This window comes from Rutilus rutilus, assembly GCF_951802725.1.
Source record: "Rutilus rutilus genome assembly, chromosome: 19".
In the NCBI taxonomy this organism is placed as follows: domain Eukaryota; kingdom Metazoa; phylum Chordata; class Actinopteri; order Cypriniformes; family Leuciscidae; genus Rutilus; species Rutilus rutilus.
This window is the reverse complement of record NC_140232.1, coordinates 8,031,833-8,053,094: the sequence shown is the minus strand read 5'-3', so window position 1 is coordinate 8,053,094 and position 21,262 is coordinate 8,031,833. Positions and strand designations below refer to the sequence as shown.

The 21,262-nt window shown below is 36.2% G+C and overlaps 1 protein-coding gene across 1 annotated transcript; it reads right to left on the bottom strand.

Annotated features, from left to right (window-relative positions):
* Positions 1–15,169: 15,169 nt before the first annotated feature.
* Positions 15,170–19,485, bottom strand: LOC311278687 (guanylate cyclase soluble subunit beta-2). Its single transcript, XM_084389696.1, has 5 exons — positions 19,407–19,485; positions 17,970–18,068; positions 17,588–17,679; positions 17,263–17,403; positions 15,170–15,374 (listed from the first exon to the last, which is right to left on the bottom strand). The coding sequence occupies exons 1-5, from the start codon at positions 19,447–19,449 to the stop codon at positions 15,243–15,245; spliced, it is 507 nt and encodes a 168-aa protein (XP_084245822.1). The 5' UTR covers positions 19,450–19,485; the 3' UTR covers positions 15,170–15,242.
* Between the last annotated feature and the right edge of the window lie 1,777 nt (positions 19,486–21,262).

The window sequence follows — 21,262 nt, the reverse complement described above, 5'->3', positions numbered from 1 at the left end:
GTGGTACTGTATTTATGTTTAAAGTACATTTTATTTTTATAATTCATAATTAATATTCTTAAGTCCAAACAAAGAATCAACAATCCCATACCAATCTATCCAAGCAATATGACCATGCAAAGGGGTAAGAGAGTTAAGAACTCTGACACTCTTAGTTAGTCACACATATCCATGTCCGCTAAAGGAATCTCAGAGCTGATAAAACACAGGATGGTCTGTCGGACATTCAGCCTGTCAGCAACATCCTCAAACTCTCTGGAATGACACTCTTGAGTTTTATCATGAGACCTAGTGGCAACAAAGCAAGTATATTACCGTAAATGAACACTCAACAATGATTCCATTTCAATAAATAACTGATAACGGCAGAACTTGTTTCAAAAACAAAAACAAAAACAGTAAATGCCACTTGCATTGCTATTTTATTATCTTATGCAATGACATTCACACATTCTTTTGTTGCATTCTTATTTTTCCAAATAATTTTGGGGCCATTATATAATGGTCAGTAACAAGAAATATGCATTAAAAATATGCACATAAACTCTGGTTGACTTTGAACCATCCAGAGGAATGTATTTCAGTGAAAGCTCTGAGCCATATATATTTATCTATAGAAGGAAATTGGGTTTTCAGATCATTGAATTGATTGATAGATCATTGGCTTTCAAATTCATAAACACCTCACACCTCTCTTCAAATGTTTGCATCTTTCTCAACATCCTTCCCACATCCCTTAAATTACATCATAGTTCACCCCTGTTTCAGCTTTTATCCAGCCCACTGCATTCCAAACTATTGACAGCGCTCCACACTACATGAGTATTGTCACCTCTGCACCATCAACTATGGTGCTATTTTGGTAAAGATAAGGCCAAGCTAAGGCCTAGTTTGATATATTTAGCCTTGCCCTCTGCTATATTTAACTTGCATGCAAATAGGATTATTTAGGTTTTGCTTGACAATGCTATAAAGTCAAAACAGAAAGAAATATCTTGTTACACCTCCAATTGTGCCTTTAGACAGGTATTCAGTGTTCTTGTTAGTTAAAAAGGCGCTGCTACGCAGTTCCAAGGGTGATCTCTTTGGTTTCTAGGGCATTTCTAGGTGGTTGCTAGGGTATTCTGGGGTTTGCTAGGTTTTTGCTTACTGGACTACGTCATAAGAGCTCACCACTTGTTTCTGTGATATTCTAGATATCACCCAGGTCCTTCCTTCAATGTAAGTAATAACCTCTCTGAAGTAGAATCCACAAGTGGTGCAAGAACAGTTTAAGTGCTTAAGTTTAAGTAGCAATAGTAATACTGATATCTGCCCTCTCAAACACAACAAATGAATCTAGGCCTGGGTAAGGTACATCCTATATCTCTCTGTCACCTTGCCTTAGCTTAATGAATTCCATTGTGAATCAACTGTTTCCATTTTCACACCACAGTAATGTGGGAAATATTCTGCCCTGAAGCTGGAACAAGCATGTTACTTATTGGCCTTTAATGGGTAAAAGGGTTGTTGCTCTTAAAGGACCCTGTCTTTGGTGCTGAGGTGTTTTGGGAAATGTAACCATAGATTAAAGACATAATAAAATCACCCAAGACCCTTTTACATAATGATATAACATTTTATTTAGTTTGAAACTGTTTATTAGAATAAAATTGGACTTTAAATCCATTTCACCTTTAAGATAACATCTCAAAGGATTTTCCTTTCCCACTAGGTTTAAACGAACAGCTACATGTAGGTGTAAAACCATAACAATTAGCAGATTTCTTGTTAGACTTTCAGCCAGCCAAATGAGGTACCCAACTGAACACAGATACCTCAATATGGTACACAATAACATTAACAATCAATGGATAGTTTTTGAGTATGAATGGGTCATTTTGAATAGTAAACTAGATTGTCACAGACCGTGCTGTTCCTAACCCAAACCTAACAACAAAAGCATCGATAGAACACTGTAAATACAACTAGAAAACTATATAAACTATGAATGCAACCTGTCAGGGTTATGTTAAATTTCATTGTGTTTTGGTTTCATCTTCATTATTTTCCCTGTAAGTTGCTATGGTTTCTGATTTGAGTTACGCACCTGTTCCATGTTATGTTGATTAGTCCCTGTGTATTTAATGACTTAGTTCCCTCTGTTCATTGTTCAGTGTTGTCTATGTTTTATGTGGTTGTTTTTTTATGAGTATTATTCCTGTGATCTCCTGCATGTTCCTCTTGGATTTGTGATTAAAGACTTTTTTTAAATTTCCATCATTGTGCAATTACTACAGCCACGTCGTGATAGAACAAACCAAACACCAAAAAGAAAGGATTATAAGTTTAATATTATGGACTTTTCAGCTGTCAGCCTGCTTTGCTTAGAGTAAGCGAATCATGCCCTGGAGGACCACACAGGGAATTTTTTTGACCTGGCGAGCCTTACTCATTTCCCGGATGTGCGTGTTTTTCCAGACTAGCCTGGATGAGCAAACTAAGGCACAACTACCCGACAGCGGTCCTCGAGGGGCATTCACTCGCTGTGAAGTAAGTGCTGGTCCAGTGTGGATCCCCTTTTACCATCTACATCGAGGCACTACCACTCCAGACCAAGAGAACAGCAAGACTTTAACAACGTCCACCACGGAACAAGAGCCTAAGCCCACTGCAGACAAGGAGACCAAGCCCATCACGAAAATAGTGCCAGAGACAACCGAGGCCATCTTTGTCCTGGAGCCCAAGCCACACAGAGAGTCGGACCAGGAGTGTGAACCGAACCGACACCAACATCCGTCGACGTAACCATATTAGTTGAGTATGAGGGCATGGAGTGGAGCCCTACCCATACTCTGGCTGTTGAGGGTTAGCTGTGCCAGGTTTCTACATTATTAATTGATGGATTGGAAAATATGATTCCCCAAAGTCTACTGCTGCCATTGGTCCCACCAAGCTCCAAGTTTTTTTCGTTTCTGCTGGTCCCGCACATCTCCAAGTCTGCTTAGCCATCCAGTTCCTCGGCCCCACCTCTGCTGATTCCCTTCAGTCCTTCAGCTCCTCCTTTGTTGGCTCCACTCTGCTGCCTGGCTCTGCTTGGGCCGCTGAACCCGTCACTTCACCTTGGTCCGTCGACCAGTTAGCACCATCCGGCTCCTCCTTCCCTCCGGTTCCACCTTGGTTCTCACTCCCACCAGCTCTGCTTCAGTCCTCTGGCACTCTGGCTCCACCGCGGCTGCTCGTCACGGCGGCTCCGCCTTGACCTCCAGGTCTTACGGTGTTGCCTGGTCCCTTCATCATCTCAGCTCCGCCTGAGTGTCCAGCTCTCCTACCTCCATCACTGTCGGTTGATTTTCTGGCTCCACCCATGCACCTCCCTCCATCATCTCCACAATGGGGTTTCCCCTCTTCCAGCTAGTCCCAGATTCCTTCAGTGTCCAGCTCTGCATCCACCTCCAGAGCCCCTAACCTCCCTCCTCAGTTGGACTTTGTTTTTATATGTTAAACTATTGTGCTCTGTGCTGGGTCACCACTTGATGTCCAAAGTAAAATCTGGGTCATAAAGCAAAACCAAAATCTCAGCTGTAAATCAATTGACTTATAGGGACTTTAAATATGGTTTATGAACCATTTATAAAATAATTTGCTATTAATACATGATATTATATATTCTTGTCTACAGTAAAGTATAGATAGATAGATAGATACATAGATAGATAGATAGATAGATAGATAGATAGAAAATGTGTTATTTTTTTCCCACTGTCTTGTACATGCCATTCAAATAAATGAAGTAAAGACATAAGACAGCTTCAGTTCCTTTTTTTATATAAAATGATGTCACATTAGCCCTTCCAGACATAGATTATATCCCATCATGCATTCATTAGCCGTCCTTTCAGCTTCATTAAACTGTCTTTGCTAACTTACTGACAGATATCAATGACTATCTGTAGGGCTTGGGTTCCCTGTGGAGGCTACTATTGGTGAAACAATAAGAGAAAAAGGAAAAATGAAGCCGTTCTAGCCAGGGTAAAAGATGCATTGCCTTACAAGTTTTTATTTTTTGACAATTTAATTTTAGGGACAATAGGGTCAATTCAGTTAGTCTGGGACATTTCTTTATTCTCTGTGCTGTTTCAGCCATTACGCCTTTGCCATGTAACCAGCAGCTACATATAACCTTGTGTAATTAGTCTAATAATTAATCCTTTTTTGTAATGAACAGATTTTAAGGATTTTATAAAGCAACATGCTGGTGAAACCTTAATCAAGCACAGCTCCATTGTTATTCTGTGAATGTATGAGGTATGACCACCTTTGAAATCTGTCCAAATACCCAAAAGCACTAGCTGTGCCATTCAAACCTGCAAAGCCACTGAATCACATTAACATGAGCAAGAGTTGTAAGAAGTGATCTGCATATTTGGTTGTTGTGTTGTCAACTCATGCTGGAGCTGCTGGCTCTATCTGCCCCACGGCACTGCCTTTTTTGGGGTGGAATGTGGCAGTCCCCTTGGTGGCCACAACCCCCCACCTGTGAAAGTTATAGATATAAGAGCAAAAGGGTGCATTATGGGCCATGGGTTTTCTCTATCAGATTTGGGGAAAATATGAAAGCTGATCAGAGGTTGTTTCCCAGATAGATCTTCATTTTTGTGTCTGGTTTATCTAAATACTTGAAAATGTTCCTCCTGTGATCTTTTGAATTACAGTCAAAATGTATTCAGACACCTTCAACATTTCTTATTCGCTATAGTTTAGAAAATGATAATAAAATATGACAAGAACTCAGAGTTATCAAATCAGTTGATACTTCACTGGTTTTGGCCATCCGTCTGTTAGACTGTCTCACAAATTAATTATGTTAAATAGCTGTCAGCTGTTAAATTTAAGTACACAATTAGATAATACCAATTTAGGTCAAACAACTACCAAGCAATGCTTAATTTTGTTCAGTCTGTGGTGCAAAAAAGGTCACATTAGCAATTAAAGAAATAACACTTAAGCAAAACATGGTCAGGTTTAAGTGTCTGAATAATTTTTTGTCCCAAATTTGTATCAATTTTACTGGTAGTCCACTGTATGAAGAATTTTTGGGTATGATATGTCACAGTTTAATTTATTTTGCTATCCTTACTTACAAAAGTGAACTATAGTGTCCTGCTCCCACTAGTAAAAAATAAATAAATAATTATATCTGATGTCTGAATAATTTTTGGTTTGACTGTATATTATATTAAATAATTATTTAATAATACTTTGAAATTTGGTTAAAGTGTACTGCAAAAATACTGAAAAGCATTTATGGTAAACTAAAATATAATTTAATGTAATTTCTATTGAAACTTGTGTTACGTATTTAAATATTGTAAGTACACAAAGTACACAAGTACAATTTAGTACATTTAAAATATATTAACTTTAAATGTAATATCAAATAACACACAACATTTTGAATTATAATCAATTACATGTGCTTTATTATGTTAGTCAACACATCAAAATAAGTGTCCTTCTTTAAAGCAGGATGAAAGATTATTAAAACAATGATTTAAAATGTACTTTAAAGTAAAACGTTTCATTTGACATTATTACAAGTTGCACATTTAAGAAGTGTATTAAGTGTCTTAAGAAACATATGTATGTGTTCTCTCTTAAAGTACACTTAAATGGCCTTTTATTTTTACGATATTATAATATCCAAGTAGTTTTCTTAAATATACATTTAAGATTTGAAGTACACATTCAAAACAATTAAGCACACTTCTGTTTCACAAGAGTTGTGAATTCTTTGTTTCATAAATATTTCAAAATTGATTTTATTAAATTTTTTAGGAAGATAAACATGCATTATTTGTTTATTACTTTGTTTTTCTTGGTATCTGGTTCCTAAAGACATGTGAAAGTGATGCTCTGTATATTCCTAATACTGCTTTGCTTATGTTCTTAAAAAGTAGAGCAGTGATTATCATTTTTCTGTAGGCAGAACAAATAAACGGTTGTGAGGTTATGGCTTACTGACCAACCTAATATTAATGCCTTAAGTATAATTTGAAATAATTTCCCCAGTGGATTGAAGGTACACTTGGACAGATGAACTGATATTTACTAAACGTTCTTTTGCTTCCAAAGCAATATTTGGACAGAGGTACTAAACAGCACCATCACTGAACGGTTACCATGGTGACGCTGCTTCATATTCCTAGAAAAAGGTTGCCTGGTTTATTGCGCTTGTCTGAGTATGGCTTAACTTTTTGTCCTCAGGTTGGTAACCAAACAGCACTGCAATGCTTGACTGGAGATTAGCATATAAATGGTTTGTTCAGAGGAGAAAAAATGGTTACACATATTGATGGTCGCCTTTAGACATTCTGTTGACTATGAGTAACATTGTACTTACATACGTTGTACATCATGACAGTGTTAGTAGACTTTTAGGGGCAGGGTTAGGATTAGTAGAATAAGTTGACATGTAGTTGCAAAGTTACTTATAGTGAGTAGAATGTCTGTTGGGGAGCATCACAATAAAGTTTTAGTAGATATTAGTCTTCTAATACTCTAATGAGAGTTAGTTGACATGTTGCAAAGTTATTTATAGTGAGTAGAATGTCTGCTGGGAAACTATCAAAATAAAGTGTTAAGTGTTAAACAAACCGCAACTTGATCCTACAGAATTAGTCAATTACAGGCCAATCTCGAATCTGCCTTTTCTGTCAAAGATATTAGAAAAAACAGTATCCTCACAACTGTGTTCCTTTCTTGAAAGAAATGATATCTGCGAGGTTTTTCAGTCCGGATTTAGACCGTACCATAGTACCGAGACAGCTCTCGTTGGTCACAAATGATTTGCTCTTATCATCCGATCGTGGTTGTATCTCTTTATTAGTGTTACTTGATCTTAGTGCTGCATTTAACACTATCGACCACAACATTCTTTTAAATAGACTTGAACATTATGTTGGCATTAGTGGAACTGCACTAGCATGGTTTAAATCATACTTATCTGACCGTTATCAGTTTGTAGCAGTAAATGAAGAGATGTCTTATCGATCACAAGTTCAGTATTGTGTACCACAGGGCTCAGTACTAGGACCGTTGCTGTTCACTCTGTACATGCTACCCTTAGGAGATATCATTAGGAAACATGGAATTAGCTTCCACTGTTATGCTGACGATACTCAGCTGTATATTTCTTCAAAACCTAACGAAACTTACCAATTCACAAAATTAACGGAATGCATAGCTGATATAAAAAATTGGATGACTAGTAATTTCCTACTTCTAAATTCTGAAAAAACAGAGATTCTAATTATTGGACAAAAAACTTCCTCACATAATAACCTAGAATACTGTCTAACACTTGATGGCTGCTCTGTTAAGTCTTCGTCGTCGGTTAGGAACCTGGGTGTGCTCTTTGATACCAATCTTTCATTTGAAAGTCACGTGTCTAGTATCTGTAAAACTGCATTTTTCCATCTTAAAAATATATCTAAATGACGCCATATGCTGTCATTGACAAATGCGGAACAATTAGTTCATGCTTTCATGACATCAAGGCTAGATTATTGTAATGCTCTACTGGGTGGTTGCCCTGCACGCTTAATAAACAAACTACAGCTGGTCCAAAAGTTCTTACCAGAACTAGGAAGTATGACCATATTAGCCCGGTTCTGTCAAAAATGCTCTGGCTCCCTATTAAACATCGCATACATTTTTAAATATTGCTGATTACTTACAAAGCACTAAATGGTTTAGCTCCGCAGTACTTGAGCGAGCTCTTAACACATTATAGTCCTTCACGTCTATTGCGATCTCAAAATTCCGGCCAGTTGATAATACCTAGAATATCAAAACCGACCGCTGGCGGTAGATCCTTCTCCTATTTAGCACCAAAACTTTGGAACAGTATTCCTACCATTGTCCGGGAAGCAGACACACTCTGTCAGTTCAAAGCTAGATTAAAGACACATCTCTTTGACCTAGCATTCACATAACACATTATAGACTTCTATAATTCAATGTTAGGCTGCATAGATTAGGTCAGCCAGAACCGGGAACACTTCCCATAAATCCTGATGTACTCGTTACATCATAAGAAGAATGGCATCTACGCTAATTTTAGTGTCTTTGTTTATCCCGAGGTTTTACCGCAGCCTGCCGGATACAAGCCGTATCCAGATCTGACGAAGGACCTTCGCCTGGACCCGATGACAACGCAGTGCTGAAGTGCCAACTAGTCTCTCCCTATGGAGGATCCCTTTACCACTCTACAGATAAAGCGTTGTCGGGAAAATTCGTTTCGCGTACCTACCCCAAAGTGACAAAATTAAATTCTGTATCAAAATTTATAAGGAAAGACCAGTACTTTGTTTAGGCTTGGTTTGTAGGGAATTACAAACCTGCGCACATATATTCAAACGCACATAACTATAGAACCAATTCTTAATGCGCATGTGAACGCCATCAGCGTTTATCACAGGTTCGCGTTTAAAGTCTGTGTAGAGAAAATGGTGTCGTCTTAACGGCCGCCAATTTAATAACAAATGATCGTTGCGACGGAAGCGAATCAATCAAAACTAACTTTAGCTGGAAAATAACTTTATTAAAGAACCGCTATAAAGCCAAAACAATCTCTGTTACCTTAAATTATACGCTTATCTCTGTAAAGCTGCTTTGAAACAATCTACATTGTTAAAAGCGCTATATAAATGATGACTTGACTTGTTAGAAGATCTTAATCATACAGTCTACTAATACTCTAATGAGAGTTAGTTAACATGTAGGTGCAACGTTACTTATAGTCAATATAATGTATAAAGTTGACCATCAAAATAAAGTGGTCCCAAAAAAATCTATTAAAACTAGATTTAATTGATTAGATTCTTAATTAGATGCTTGCCTTAACAAACACCACTTACAAGTTCTAAAAAATTGTCCAAGTGGGATTCACATTAAATTGCCAATCATAGGAAAAATACAATGATAGTTGTTTTTTATTACACAGTAACATTTGGATCATCAAAGTTGTCCTAAGACAAGAACGGGTATTGCTGTATAACTTTGATGAAAGGTTTTGATCCACTTCAAATGTTGACTACTGTATATGCAAAGCTGTAAGTTCCATGGTGCATTGTTCAGTTATTCCCCAGCGTTACGCACTTCTTCATAACTTCACTTCAAAACAGACACTTGATTGTGAACGAGATGCAGTTACTCGGTGGGAGCTGTGGATTATGACTGTCAGCGTGGGGAGAAAAGAGGCTCTCTTTCTGATCTCAGAGGTGGCAGGTCTGGCCATGAAGCGTTCCTGGTGGCGTCTACACCCGTGACGACCACATTATCTGCAGGAATGTGAGCAGAGTCATTTCCAATAATGATTCCGCCAGCTTCCACACCTCCAGACAAGTGAGTGTGGGTGACATGGGGCTGGAGAGGGAGGGAGTTTGAAATGCTTGTCAACTTGACTTCCAAGCCCCTCATTCACTGTAATGTGATGCAGAGGTTAATTGTGGAGCTGTGTAATAAGTGTTAATGTTGTTGTCTCTGACGTCAGTAAAGAGGTGCAGGGGACATTTGATGAATCCCTTTCTGTACTGGAGAATTAGTCACTTATTTTTATTGTTTAAGAACACTGTAACATGTTTAGCCATTAAAGATATTGGAAATGTATATAATAGCTTCCTTACAATCTCTGCAGTCAAAATGTAGGTTATGATCACACAGTTGTCTAAGTGCATGAGATAACCAGACTATGACATGCATTTGGCAAAATGCGCAGTGTGTGAGATAACCCCCCCTTTTTTTTTAAGAAAGTAGAAGAAGTGCCATTAATTCCATTAAATGTGCACTTGTAGGGTACTTCAAATCGTATTGTATATTTTCTGTACCTGCAGATAATATAATAATAATGAAAGAGAGTAGTATACTTTTATGGCATCTTTCATGTTTCTTAACACATTTTTAAAAAGTGCACTTTGTGATAATGTCACATAAAATGTTTTACTTTAAAGAAATTATGCTTTAATCATCTTTTTTTTTTTTTTACTTTAAAATGGTACACTTAATTTGATGTGTACTAAATTAAAGCACATATAAAGAACTTGATTACTGAACTGTTGTGCGTTATTAGATGTTACAGTACATTTAAAGTTCATATATTTGAAATGTACTAAACTGCAACTTCATTACACGTGCAATTAATTTAATACATGACATAAGTTTCAAAAGACATGCCATTAAAGTAGACCTACATTACTTTACAATAAATGCTTGTCAGTAGACACAGTACACTTGGCACTATGTAACTTTTGTCCCTCTAGCGATTAAAAAACAAAAACAAAACTGCATGCATTTTGCGGAAGAACATTGTTTCGGTTGTGCTTCGGCTCTGCGTGACTGTGCGGAAGAATATGACCCTTCACAATAGCTACGTGCGGCAATTTATCTTCAAAATAAAATACCTTACTCACCTGTGGAGTAGGCTAATAGACATTTCAAATACCTCTGTTCTGCGTTTTTTTAAACGGATGATTCAATATGACGAGACATGCACGGGTGAGTGGCGTATGTAGGCCTACGCAATTTTTTGCAAAAACTGTTGTTCTTTAACTCATTACTGAACCATGAATATAACAAAAACCATCCCGATAGGTCTAAAATATAGGGCCCGTCCAAATTCTCACACTTGTTGTCTTGGCCACTTGAGAGTGTGTGCACGCAACGCTTGCTGCCTTCTAAAGCCTATTGGAAATACTAGTTTCCTTGTTAAAATAATGGATATGAACGCCCTCTCAAATCAAAATTTTAACGCGATAAGCTCATAATCACGACTTCAGAAGTGGGAAGTAGTCCTAAAATTTCCGACAGCACGTGAATGCACTCAAGGCAGCATTAAAGGGATACTCCACTTTTTTCGGAAATAAGCTCATTTTACATCTCCCCCAGAGTTAAACAGTTGAGTTTTACCGTTTTAGAATCCATTCAGCCGAACTCCGGTTCTGACGGTACCACTTTTAGCATAGCTTAGCACAGATCATTGATTCTGATTAGTCCAGTAGCATTTCTTTCAAAATGACCAAAAAGTTTCAATATTTTTCCTATTTAAAACTTGACTCTTCTGTAGTTAAACCGTGTACTAAGATCGACGGAAAATGAAAAGTTGCGATTTTCTAGGCTGATATGGCTAGGAACTACTCTCATTCCGGCGTAATAATCAAGGAACTGTGCGGCTGTACCATGAGTGCAGCAGGCGTAATGATATGACGCAGCGCCTGAAAATAGTCCCCAGCTCGGTAACTTCTTCCAACGTGACCGGGACTAAGTTTGTCTAACCTATTAGACCTATTTTCAGGCGCTGCGTCATATCACTACGCCTGCTGCACTCATGGTACAGCCGCACAGTTCCTTGATTATTACGCCGGAATGAGAGTAGTTCCTAGTCATATAGGCTTAGAAAATCGCAACTTTTCATTTTCCGTCGATCTTAGTACACGGTTTAACTACAGAAGAGTCAAGTTTTAAATAGGAAAAATATTGAAACTCTTTGGTCATTTTGAAAGAAATGCTACTGGACTAATCAGAATCAATGATCTGTGCTAAGCTATGCTAAAAGTGGTACCGTCAGACCCGGAGTTCGGCTGAATGGATTCTAAAACGGTAAAACTCAACTGTTTAACTCTGGGGGAGATGTAAAATGAGCATATTTCCGAAAAAAGTGGAGTATCCCTTTAACCCACACTATCTCGTAAATCACTTCTTTATTTATTTACATCTCTAAAAAAAAAAAAAAAAAAAAAAAAAACATCTACAAAGTTAAGACATTTTACACAAAACTGATTTGTGTGTGTATAATATGTAAATATGTATTAGCCATTATTTTAATCTAAGTAGATTGGGGTCATTACAGTCTTACCATTTTTTGAAATGTTTATCATGAAAAAATAAAAATATAATTTAACACAGCAGTATGTTCTGCATATTATTCAGTATAATTTAAAAATAATCAGTAATCAGTATCCATTCTGAACAACCAACAATAACATATGCAGCAATTCAGTAACATGCAGTAAAAATAAAAGTCAGCTGTTTTCTTCCCTTGTTATCATATTTGTTAAATTTTTATGTGTTCTAGTGCTAGATAAAGTTCCAGACAGATTTCTCTTTCCAAAATGCTTTTTTCTCTCAATTTCAAGGTTATGCCCTCAATTTTGATTTAGTGAAAACTAATTTTCTGTATAGTGCTTGAAATACTTGACAAACACCGGTGCAGCTAGACTCCACTTGTGTGTGAAGTGCATTAAAGAAGCACGGTTCAACTGGCTGCTTCATCTTACCGAGGGTTGTACTGAAGTTTCCATGTGGGACTATTCAGTTAATCACCCAAGTTTTGCAAGGCTATCGTATTATGACAATTGTGAATAAGACATGTTTAACCAGTTTACCCAAAACATAACAAATGTTTACTGCTGTCAAGATGCAGCAAAAATGCAAGCTCCAAATTGATATTATGTAACACTATCCCAGAGCCCAGAAATAGAGCCCAAATGACTGCTTGAGAAACGCACCTGTTGGCACATTTGCATTATTTTCCCATGTCTGGTGCGGACTGGATTGATCTGGTTGAGGATGACAGCATCAGTCACAACCTGAGCTCAGCTGAGTTCTTTTTTTTCTTTTTTTTTACTTCTAGTAGTCGATTTATTCTTACAGAATCATATTTCAGTGTAATTGTCATGCATGTCAACTGTTGTCTGACATGATTGAGTCTGTATGCACAGGAATTATACACATAACTGGCAAACGATATAGATAATATAGGTATAGGTTCAATATAGGTTCAATTAATTAGTCAGATGATTAATTTCGGAAAGGTAGATTAAAGCATGTGTTTAAAATGGCTGTTTTAAATTGCACAATAACTTGTAGTTTACAGTAAGCTGCATTGTAGTTTTTATATTTTCAATGTCCAGGTCCGGTTTATTTAATTTTTTTACATTTTTGATTGATCCTTTGTTGTTAGACTTTTAGACCAGTTTAAGAAACATCATTTAAAATTATTTGCGTTTACTGAATACATTTTTAAACTGAAGGTAAAACTTAATGCGTGAAGTGATGTCCGGCCTATATAGCAAATTTGACATCTTCACTCCTTTATCCATATATAAAATTGTTAAAGATTTTATAAGCAAATTTTGTAGTTGTGCTTGGAGTCAATTGTTTTATTTGTGATAACGCAATGAAACATGCCAAATTGTGTGGACCTAAGTTTTGGCCCAGTTGGGATTATGTTGTAGTCAATATATGCTTTTTTTTTTGCCTTTTGTTTTTCTATGTATTTTTTTATTTAGTAAAAGTTTAGTGTTTTGTTCTTCCTTCATATTTATAATATATTTATAAAAGAGAAATATTTTCTCATATTTTGATGGTTTAATCAAACTTGGTTTAAACAAATCCTCTCACTACTGTATACCATCATACAGATTTGTACTTATACACCAAATACTACTTGCAATGTGTTTGTGTGTGTGAAATATGGTATAATGTCTCCCTCCTGTGGTCAGATTCTAAAACATGAATCTGAGGCTTTGATGTTGGGAAAATGGAACTCATGGTATTTGACCATTTAAAAAAAAAAACTATAAAATGTCTACAAGTGAGTGAATATAAATCTTTGCCAAATAATTTCTGAGCTTAAGGTTGTAATCTAAAACCGATAATAAAAGGTTTTCTTTTGTTTCATTATATTAACCCGAAAGTCATACAGATTTTTTGTTCCTTTGCTGTCTTGGCACTGCTTTTACTTCCTATAGAAGAAGGGTTTGGCCCTTGTGTGTGTGTGTGTGTGTGTGTGTGTGTGTGTGTGTGTGTGTGTGTGTGTGTGTGTGTGTGTATCATTGTACCCTGAGTAGCTTGTGCCTCAGCCAAAGTAATTACCCCAACCTTCATTTAACTGGAACACAATGGCTCTGGGCGCAAGCCTTTGTCATTTTAAAGCCTCTAAATAAGAGCTTCTCCATCCCTAATCATTCATCATGTGCGCTGGATTTCTCTCTCATTATCTGCCACTTCTGCTAATTGAGATGATTTGCTCCGTGTTCTTTGAGGATCTGGCTGAGGACTTGCTGCCATGAGAAACTGCAGGCTGAAATGAAGGGGAAATCACCCTCACAGCATCTGGTTATTGCATTCCAGGTGCAGACCCTATAAGCTGACAGACTCAAGCCATAATTAGCCAATTTCTCTCTGTTGTAAAACACTAAATTGAGTCGTAAATAGTGGTAGACCAATATTGGGGGTTGAATGGCCGATATCTACTGTGATAATCTAATTCAAATGAAATTTAAACTTTGATTTAAATTGCTGAAATGAAATGAACCTACTTCATCCTGTATTTACTCAAAATTCATAATTGTAAAATATAAATTTTTGGAAAATGTTTCTTCATAATATAACATACTTGTACACCAGTATGGACAGGTCCTTATTTCTCTATATCTCCCCAATCCACAAATAGTAGAATTTGTTTGAATCCACAAATGTTTATTTGGTCTATTTAACAGTTGAATACAATGCAACTCATTTTTAATTTATTGTCATCAAAAAGACCTAAATGTGATCAAGAAAAACACACAGGTAAAAATATTATGGAATAAAACCTAGGACAAGATACAGAAAAAAAACAAGTTAACAAAGAAATAAAAAAAATCTAATACTCTAGAAATATGACCAGTGGCAAAACATGAAATATAACAGAAACATTGGACTGAGACAGGTAGGCCTCTGAACATACTTGGTAAATATCCTCACTATCCTCATAAAGGGCTAAAGTAAAAAAAAAAAAAAAAAAAAAATTCTAACTATTTGCTACCTCTCCCCTAAACATGTCTGTATAGTTTTTTTTTCTTTCTGTTTATCCTTTTATCCTGTTATTTTAATTTAATTTTATGTATTATTTTTCTTATACTGTATGTGAGATTTAGTAATAAGAAAAAAAGTAAATAAAGTTGCTAACTCTGTACTGTATACAACTACAAATAAATACCTATATTAAAATGCATTTATATAAATATATTTAAAAATATATAGTACCAATATTTCAATAATTTCCTTATTATTATTTTTTTATGATGTATTAAAACATTAATGTGTATATAAAGTGTATATGAAATATATAGTAAAGGCCCACATAGCACATTCACCTTCACACAAAACACACTAAAATCATCGTGTGCACATTATTTAGTAAATCTGGACAGTGCGGATCAGCTGTGAGACACTGCACCAGGAAGCAGAGAGCTTTTATCGTTGTGTTGCTCGGGTGGACGTTCCTCCGTCTCCTGCAGTGCTCCCACCATCGAGCCTAACGTGCCAAAGCTGCTGGCGCAGTTCTCCACCTGTGCACAAACACACAGTGTGACCTCTGACCCCCTCAGTTTGGGCAGGACTTCAGGCTGAGAGACTGGTGTGATACTGTCAGCTATACTTTGGACAGTGATGCTGGACTGAAAAATGTGGTGCAGATGTTGTAGCAATGTATTCTCAGTCTAACAGCAGTGCATTTTCTTGCACTGTGTAACAGCTTCTCCAATAATCTACAGTGATATGTAAGTGTATGATAGAAGTTTGCATTGTCCTGGCTAGGCATGAGGTAACAATATCCAGTGAAAAGCTATTTGTCCAGGCTGAATGTGAAACTGCCGTGGAACATTATCAGAACAAATAACATTGATGTATTTTATAGTTAATACATTTATGTAAAGAGGAATTTTGGATCAGTGAGTGCCCGCACCAGAAATGAAATCAAAGTGATCAACAAAATGTTTTATCAATCTTTGCACAGTAGTGGCGGGTATGGACAAAAACATACATTTACATATCACACCTAGTTAGGACATAGTTTTCAGGAGGAATTTACTAAGAATTGTAAACTAAGCTCATAGTGTTGACTTCAGTCATCATCTACGAGCACCTAATCCAGTACAGGAATTAAAAGTGCCGTTAGCGATTACTGACAAACGCTGCTGAAAGTGGATCGGACCGAGCACCACAACACAATCAGCAGAAGGAGGTGTATACACACATGATGGGGGAGGAGAGAGAGTGAGCAAGAGCGAGATTTGAAGGAAGATTGGAGAAAGAGAGATGGCTGAGAGACATTACAATCTTGAAAAGAACAGGGGAATATTGCTGGAAAAAGAAGGGTTATGATCAGGCAAGAGCTTTAGAAGCCGTGTTAATATTAGAAAAGCTTTCCAGCGTTAGAGAGACAGAAGCAGGAAGGCCTGAAAAGAGACGCAGCCATCCATTGGCAGCCATGCAACCAGATGTGGCAAAAAGTTAGTTTTGGCCTTGGTTTGTCTGTGTCTGGGTTGATTTCAAATATCATCAGTGTTTCTCAGAAATCGCTTATTGTTCCTTTAAGCAAATCAAGTCACAATACTTCCTTTTCTGAGTGCTAGGTAGGTCACAGATCACAGTATGATCTAATGTAATTTACCGGGGCTCTACAGAAACATTCCACCACTATGGTCAAAGTAATTATAAGGTTTTTCTCAATTTTTTGATCATCATTTGACAAACATCTCTTTGAAACTATATTTTGGTGAGCATTATATCAATCCCTGAAAAAGTTGGACTGCTGATGGATTGTATTTTTATTTATTTTTAGGCGCTGGATTAGCAAATGGTAAAGTGGCGCAAATGTTTAGTAAATTTAAACTTGACTATTTTGTTAATCTTTTGAAAATGATCTCCAAAATGTGTGAATATGCTTAATATATACATTTTATTTTTTAAAAGTCTGTAATATTTGTAAAAAAAACAAAACAATTTTTAAAGAGGTCTCGTGCTCACCAAGGATTTATTCATCAAGGATATATATATATAAAAAAATACAGTAAAAACAGTAATATTGTGAAATATTATTACAATTTAAAATAACGTTTTTCTATGTTATTATATTTTAAAATGTAATTAATTCCTGCAATAGCAAAGCTGTATTTTTAGCATCATTACTCCAGTTTTCAGTCACATGACCCTTTAGAAATCATTCTAAGAAGCTGATTTAGTGCTCAAATATCATTTCTTTTTTATTATCACAATCGAAAATTGTGGTTCTGCTGTAATCTTTTTTTTTTAAGGATTCTATAGAAATTATATTCTGTCAGTTTAATACATCCTTGCTGAATAAAAGTATTAATTTCTTTGGAAAAAGCTTCACTGATCCTGAACTTTGAATGGTAGTGTGTGTTTCATGAACAAGTATTGTACAAGAACACTTACATTCTCTATGGACACGTTGCTCCCCACAGGGGCCTTTTTCTTTCTTGAGATATTGGGGTTCCAGTGGCACACCAAACTGTCATTCTGAACACTGTAGTTCTTGTGACCAATCAACCAATAGGTGTTCATTTTTCCTTTTCCCTGAAAACCCAAGTCAAACACATTTATGTCAAATTGTTAATGTCAACATCTTTGCATTTCGATTAAATATTGTGAAGACAAACATTTAATTCATATGTCATAACCTCAAATCATGTTGTAAAGAAATATAGATAATCCACGTTGTGGATTTAGTAAATCTGATTTTTAAGCATTGTACTCTCACCTTTACTTCAATCTCACCCCGTAACTGCAGTTCATATGCATTGTCCTTCATGAGTGCCAGGTATGTAGCAGAGCTTGCATGAATCTTTTGTGCTGAAGACCAGATAAAAGAAACGTTAATGTTCACCTGTTATGCAATACAGCCAAAGAACCGAAGCTGTATTGGTGTTGAGGTGAAACTCAGACACATTATGTTGTTAGCTAAGCCACATGCTAATGTCATGGTTGAAATGGAGGCTGTTATGAGCTCAATGGAGGAATATGATGAGGTCTCTATGGTGATGTAGTGAGCGAAAATATTATTCAGTACCAGTGGTGGTAAAATAAAAAATGGTCAGCAAAAGATGAAAAGACTTTCACGTTAACTAGATAGATGAACGTACGCAGACTTGTAGATTCCATCCGAGAGGCCGTGTTGACTGTGTCTCCAAACAAGCAGTACCGGGGCATCTTGTAACCAACAATGCCAGCTACACAGGGGCCTTTTAAGAGGTATGAGAGACATGAAAGACAACACTACCACAGCAATTTTGGAGTCTCTAACTCAATCCCTCTAGTGTAACCAACGGTCCAAAAATGTACTTGTATTCATGCTAGTAACTTTTGAATTACTAAAGCCCATATTACTAAAGGGCTCGAAACAAAATTCCTTGGCTTAAGATGATTCGATTCGTCATTTTCCGTCATAAAAATATTTCCACCATATGGAATTTTTCGAAAAAACATACTTTGTGGATCTTGTCCTAGATGGTTCATCAGATTTTCACCAAAATTGCCTCACATCATCTTCAGACCATGCTGGCAAAAGGTTATTAAAATAATTTTGATAAACCACACTGTTCTCAGTAAACGCACAAATTAATTTGACAAAGAGCGTGTAAAAATGTTGTTGTACATGGCTGTATTTGACAAACGCATTAGCGTATTGTCTTGAGACTCAGTATGTCACCTGCACCATGCGCTGAAGGAACTCAAAATGTTTTGAGACAGCGCAACCTCATGGTAAAATTATAATGAAATTTCCAAAAATTCTAATAGCTTTTGATTCATTTTGTCCATGTTGTTGCAACTAGCGTTGACAGATTTCTTGACTCATACCGAGAACAATTATACTAATTATGCCATAGAATGTTGAATTTCTTTAAAAACCTCCTTTTTTCCAACTCCTAGACAGTGATCTCAAACTCAATTCCTGGAGGGCCACAGCTCTGCACAGTTTTGCTCCAACCCTAATCAAACACACCTGATAACAGCTAATCAAGGTCTTCAGGATTACTAGAAACTTCCTTGCAGGTGTGAGTTGGAGCTGGTTGGAGCTAAACTGTGCAGAGCTGTGGCCCTCCAGGAATTGAGTTTGAGATCACTGTCCTAGACCATTCGTCCGATATTCACCAAAATCGGCTCAGAATATCGCAATACCATTCATACAAAAAGTTATTAAAAGATTTGATTCTGCAGCTGTAACTGACATCCAACACACTTTTAGATGTCATATTCATATCGTACATCACATATTGCCACCTCACACTGACCACACAATATCAGTGTGGTTTAACTACTTAACTCTTTTGGCCAATAGGTGGTGCTGACAATTGGCCAAAAGTGAGAAGCAGGTAAATCATATTACTAGAGGTTGTAGTGATGATATTTCAGCCGTTTTACCTAAAATAATCTAAAAATGTCTTTAATTACTCATTGTTGAAGTCTGATAACTCCCCATTATGCCTCATTTGCGCTTGGTCCCTTAATTGCTGCTTGCAGCTATATTTATTAATAAATCTGTAATCATCAGTTTTTGTGCAAAGAGAGAATACACACACCTGTGTGTATGCCGGCTCTTAGTTGAAGGCGTTTGTTTGGCATGTGGGGTATCGGCACCTGTCTGACCGCAGCCACCAGATCCAGAGACATTTTAGCGATCTCATCAGCATGTTTATCTTCGTTTTTCTCCGGCAGTCCACTGACCACCATGTATGCATCTCCTATAGTCTCCACCTGTTTAATTCAAACACACAAGCTTGTCAACTAATGATTGTGATGGACATTAAAGATGTATTTGATGAAATCCAGCAGCATTAAGAATACTTCTTTAACTTGAGATAAAAATGACATATATATATATATATATATATATATTGCATATGTACAGTATATATATTTTTGGAATTGTGACAATTCTCGTTACCTTAGAGCATCTTTTTGGTTTTTATTATTATTCTCATTAAATTCACATTACTATAATACACAATTTTCTTTTGAATTGCACTTTTTTTAATTACCACAAATTAAATACATTATACTAAATACTACACTACTGTTCAAAAGTTTGGGGTCGGTATGATTATTTTAATCTTTCTGAGTATCTTATGTTCACTAAGGCTAGCATTTATTTGATGAAAAATACAGTAAAATCACAATTACATGGTGAGATACTTCTACAATTTAAAATAACAGTTACTGTTTTAATATGTTTTAAAATGTCATTTATTCTTGTGATGGCAAAGCTGAATTTTCACCAGTCATTACTCCAGTCTTCAGTGTCACATGATCCTTCAGAAATATTTATTTTATTATCAATGTTGAAAACAATTGTGATGCTTAATATTTCTGTGTTCTTTACAATTTCAGTAATGCGTCATTGTCCCAATTTATTTATTTATTTATTTATCATTATGATCATATCAATTTAGAGTCACAATGTAAAAACAAATCCTAAAATAGGAATCTTTTAATTTTTTTAAATACAATTATTTGGGTAAAAAAAATTACTCTGACATGTTCTCCTAAGCAATGTAAGCATAAATTTAGCATAATATGTATGATAATTCATAGAGATTATATGTGATTATGTGTTTCAGAATATGTTGATACCTTGTAGACATCATAGGAGTCAATGCGTGTGTCGAAGCACATGTAGAGGTTATTTAGCATCTCAACAACTTGTAGTGGAGTGCAGGAGGCTGATATAGTAGTAAAACCCACAATGTCAGAGAAGAAAATAGTCACCTGCAAGACAATAAATGTATGAGTTGCTTCTTAGAATAAATAATCAATCGAGTATATCAATGTCTACATGTCATAGCTAATCGAGAAAAGCGCGATTAACTAGATTACATTTTCTGAAAAAGAGTGGTGCTTGCCCATTTAAATCAATGCTATGGTGTTAGTAGTTTCAATGTAGTTTCTATTGCATTGCTAAGGGGTCTAAAGAGAACAACCACAAGTTTATATGGATATGATGTTCATGATTATATTGAGATGATATTCATCTGCAGGTTAAAATCCACACAACAAGCTGCACAATTTGCAGCATTTGGAGCATGAAATGTGCATGAAAAGTTAAGCACCAAAGTTGAATACTTAGCATTATTGGTTTGTTCAGATCACTAACCTTAATTATGAGAAATAATAATAGCAATAATTAAATGTAATAAACAAGTAATATTAACCACTGCGGGAATAAACCACTAATAAATGTAATCTGCTCATATGAGTAATGTTTATTTACCTTACACATACCTGACACATAATGTGTTGTTATTTTGAAATGTAATATTAAATTATTATCCTCCTACATGTGACACTATATGTCCAGTTCCTCGAAAAATCTAATTTGCTTTAAGTGCTCTAAATCTAAGGGGACGAGCTTCAGGTGCGCACATTTGCCCATATACAG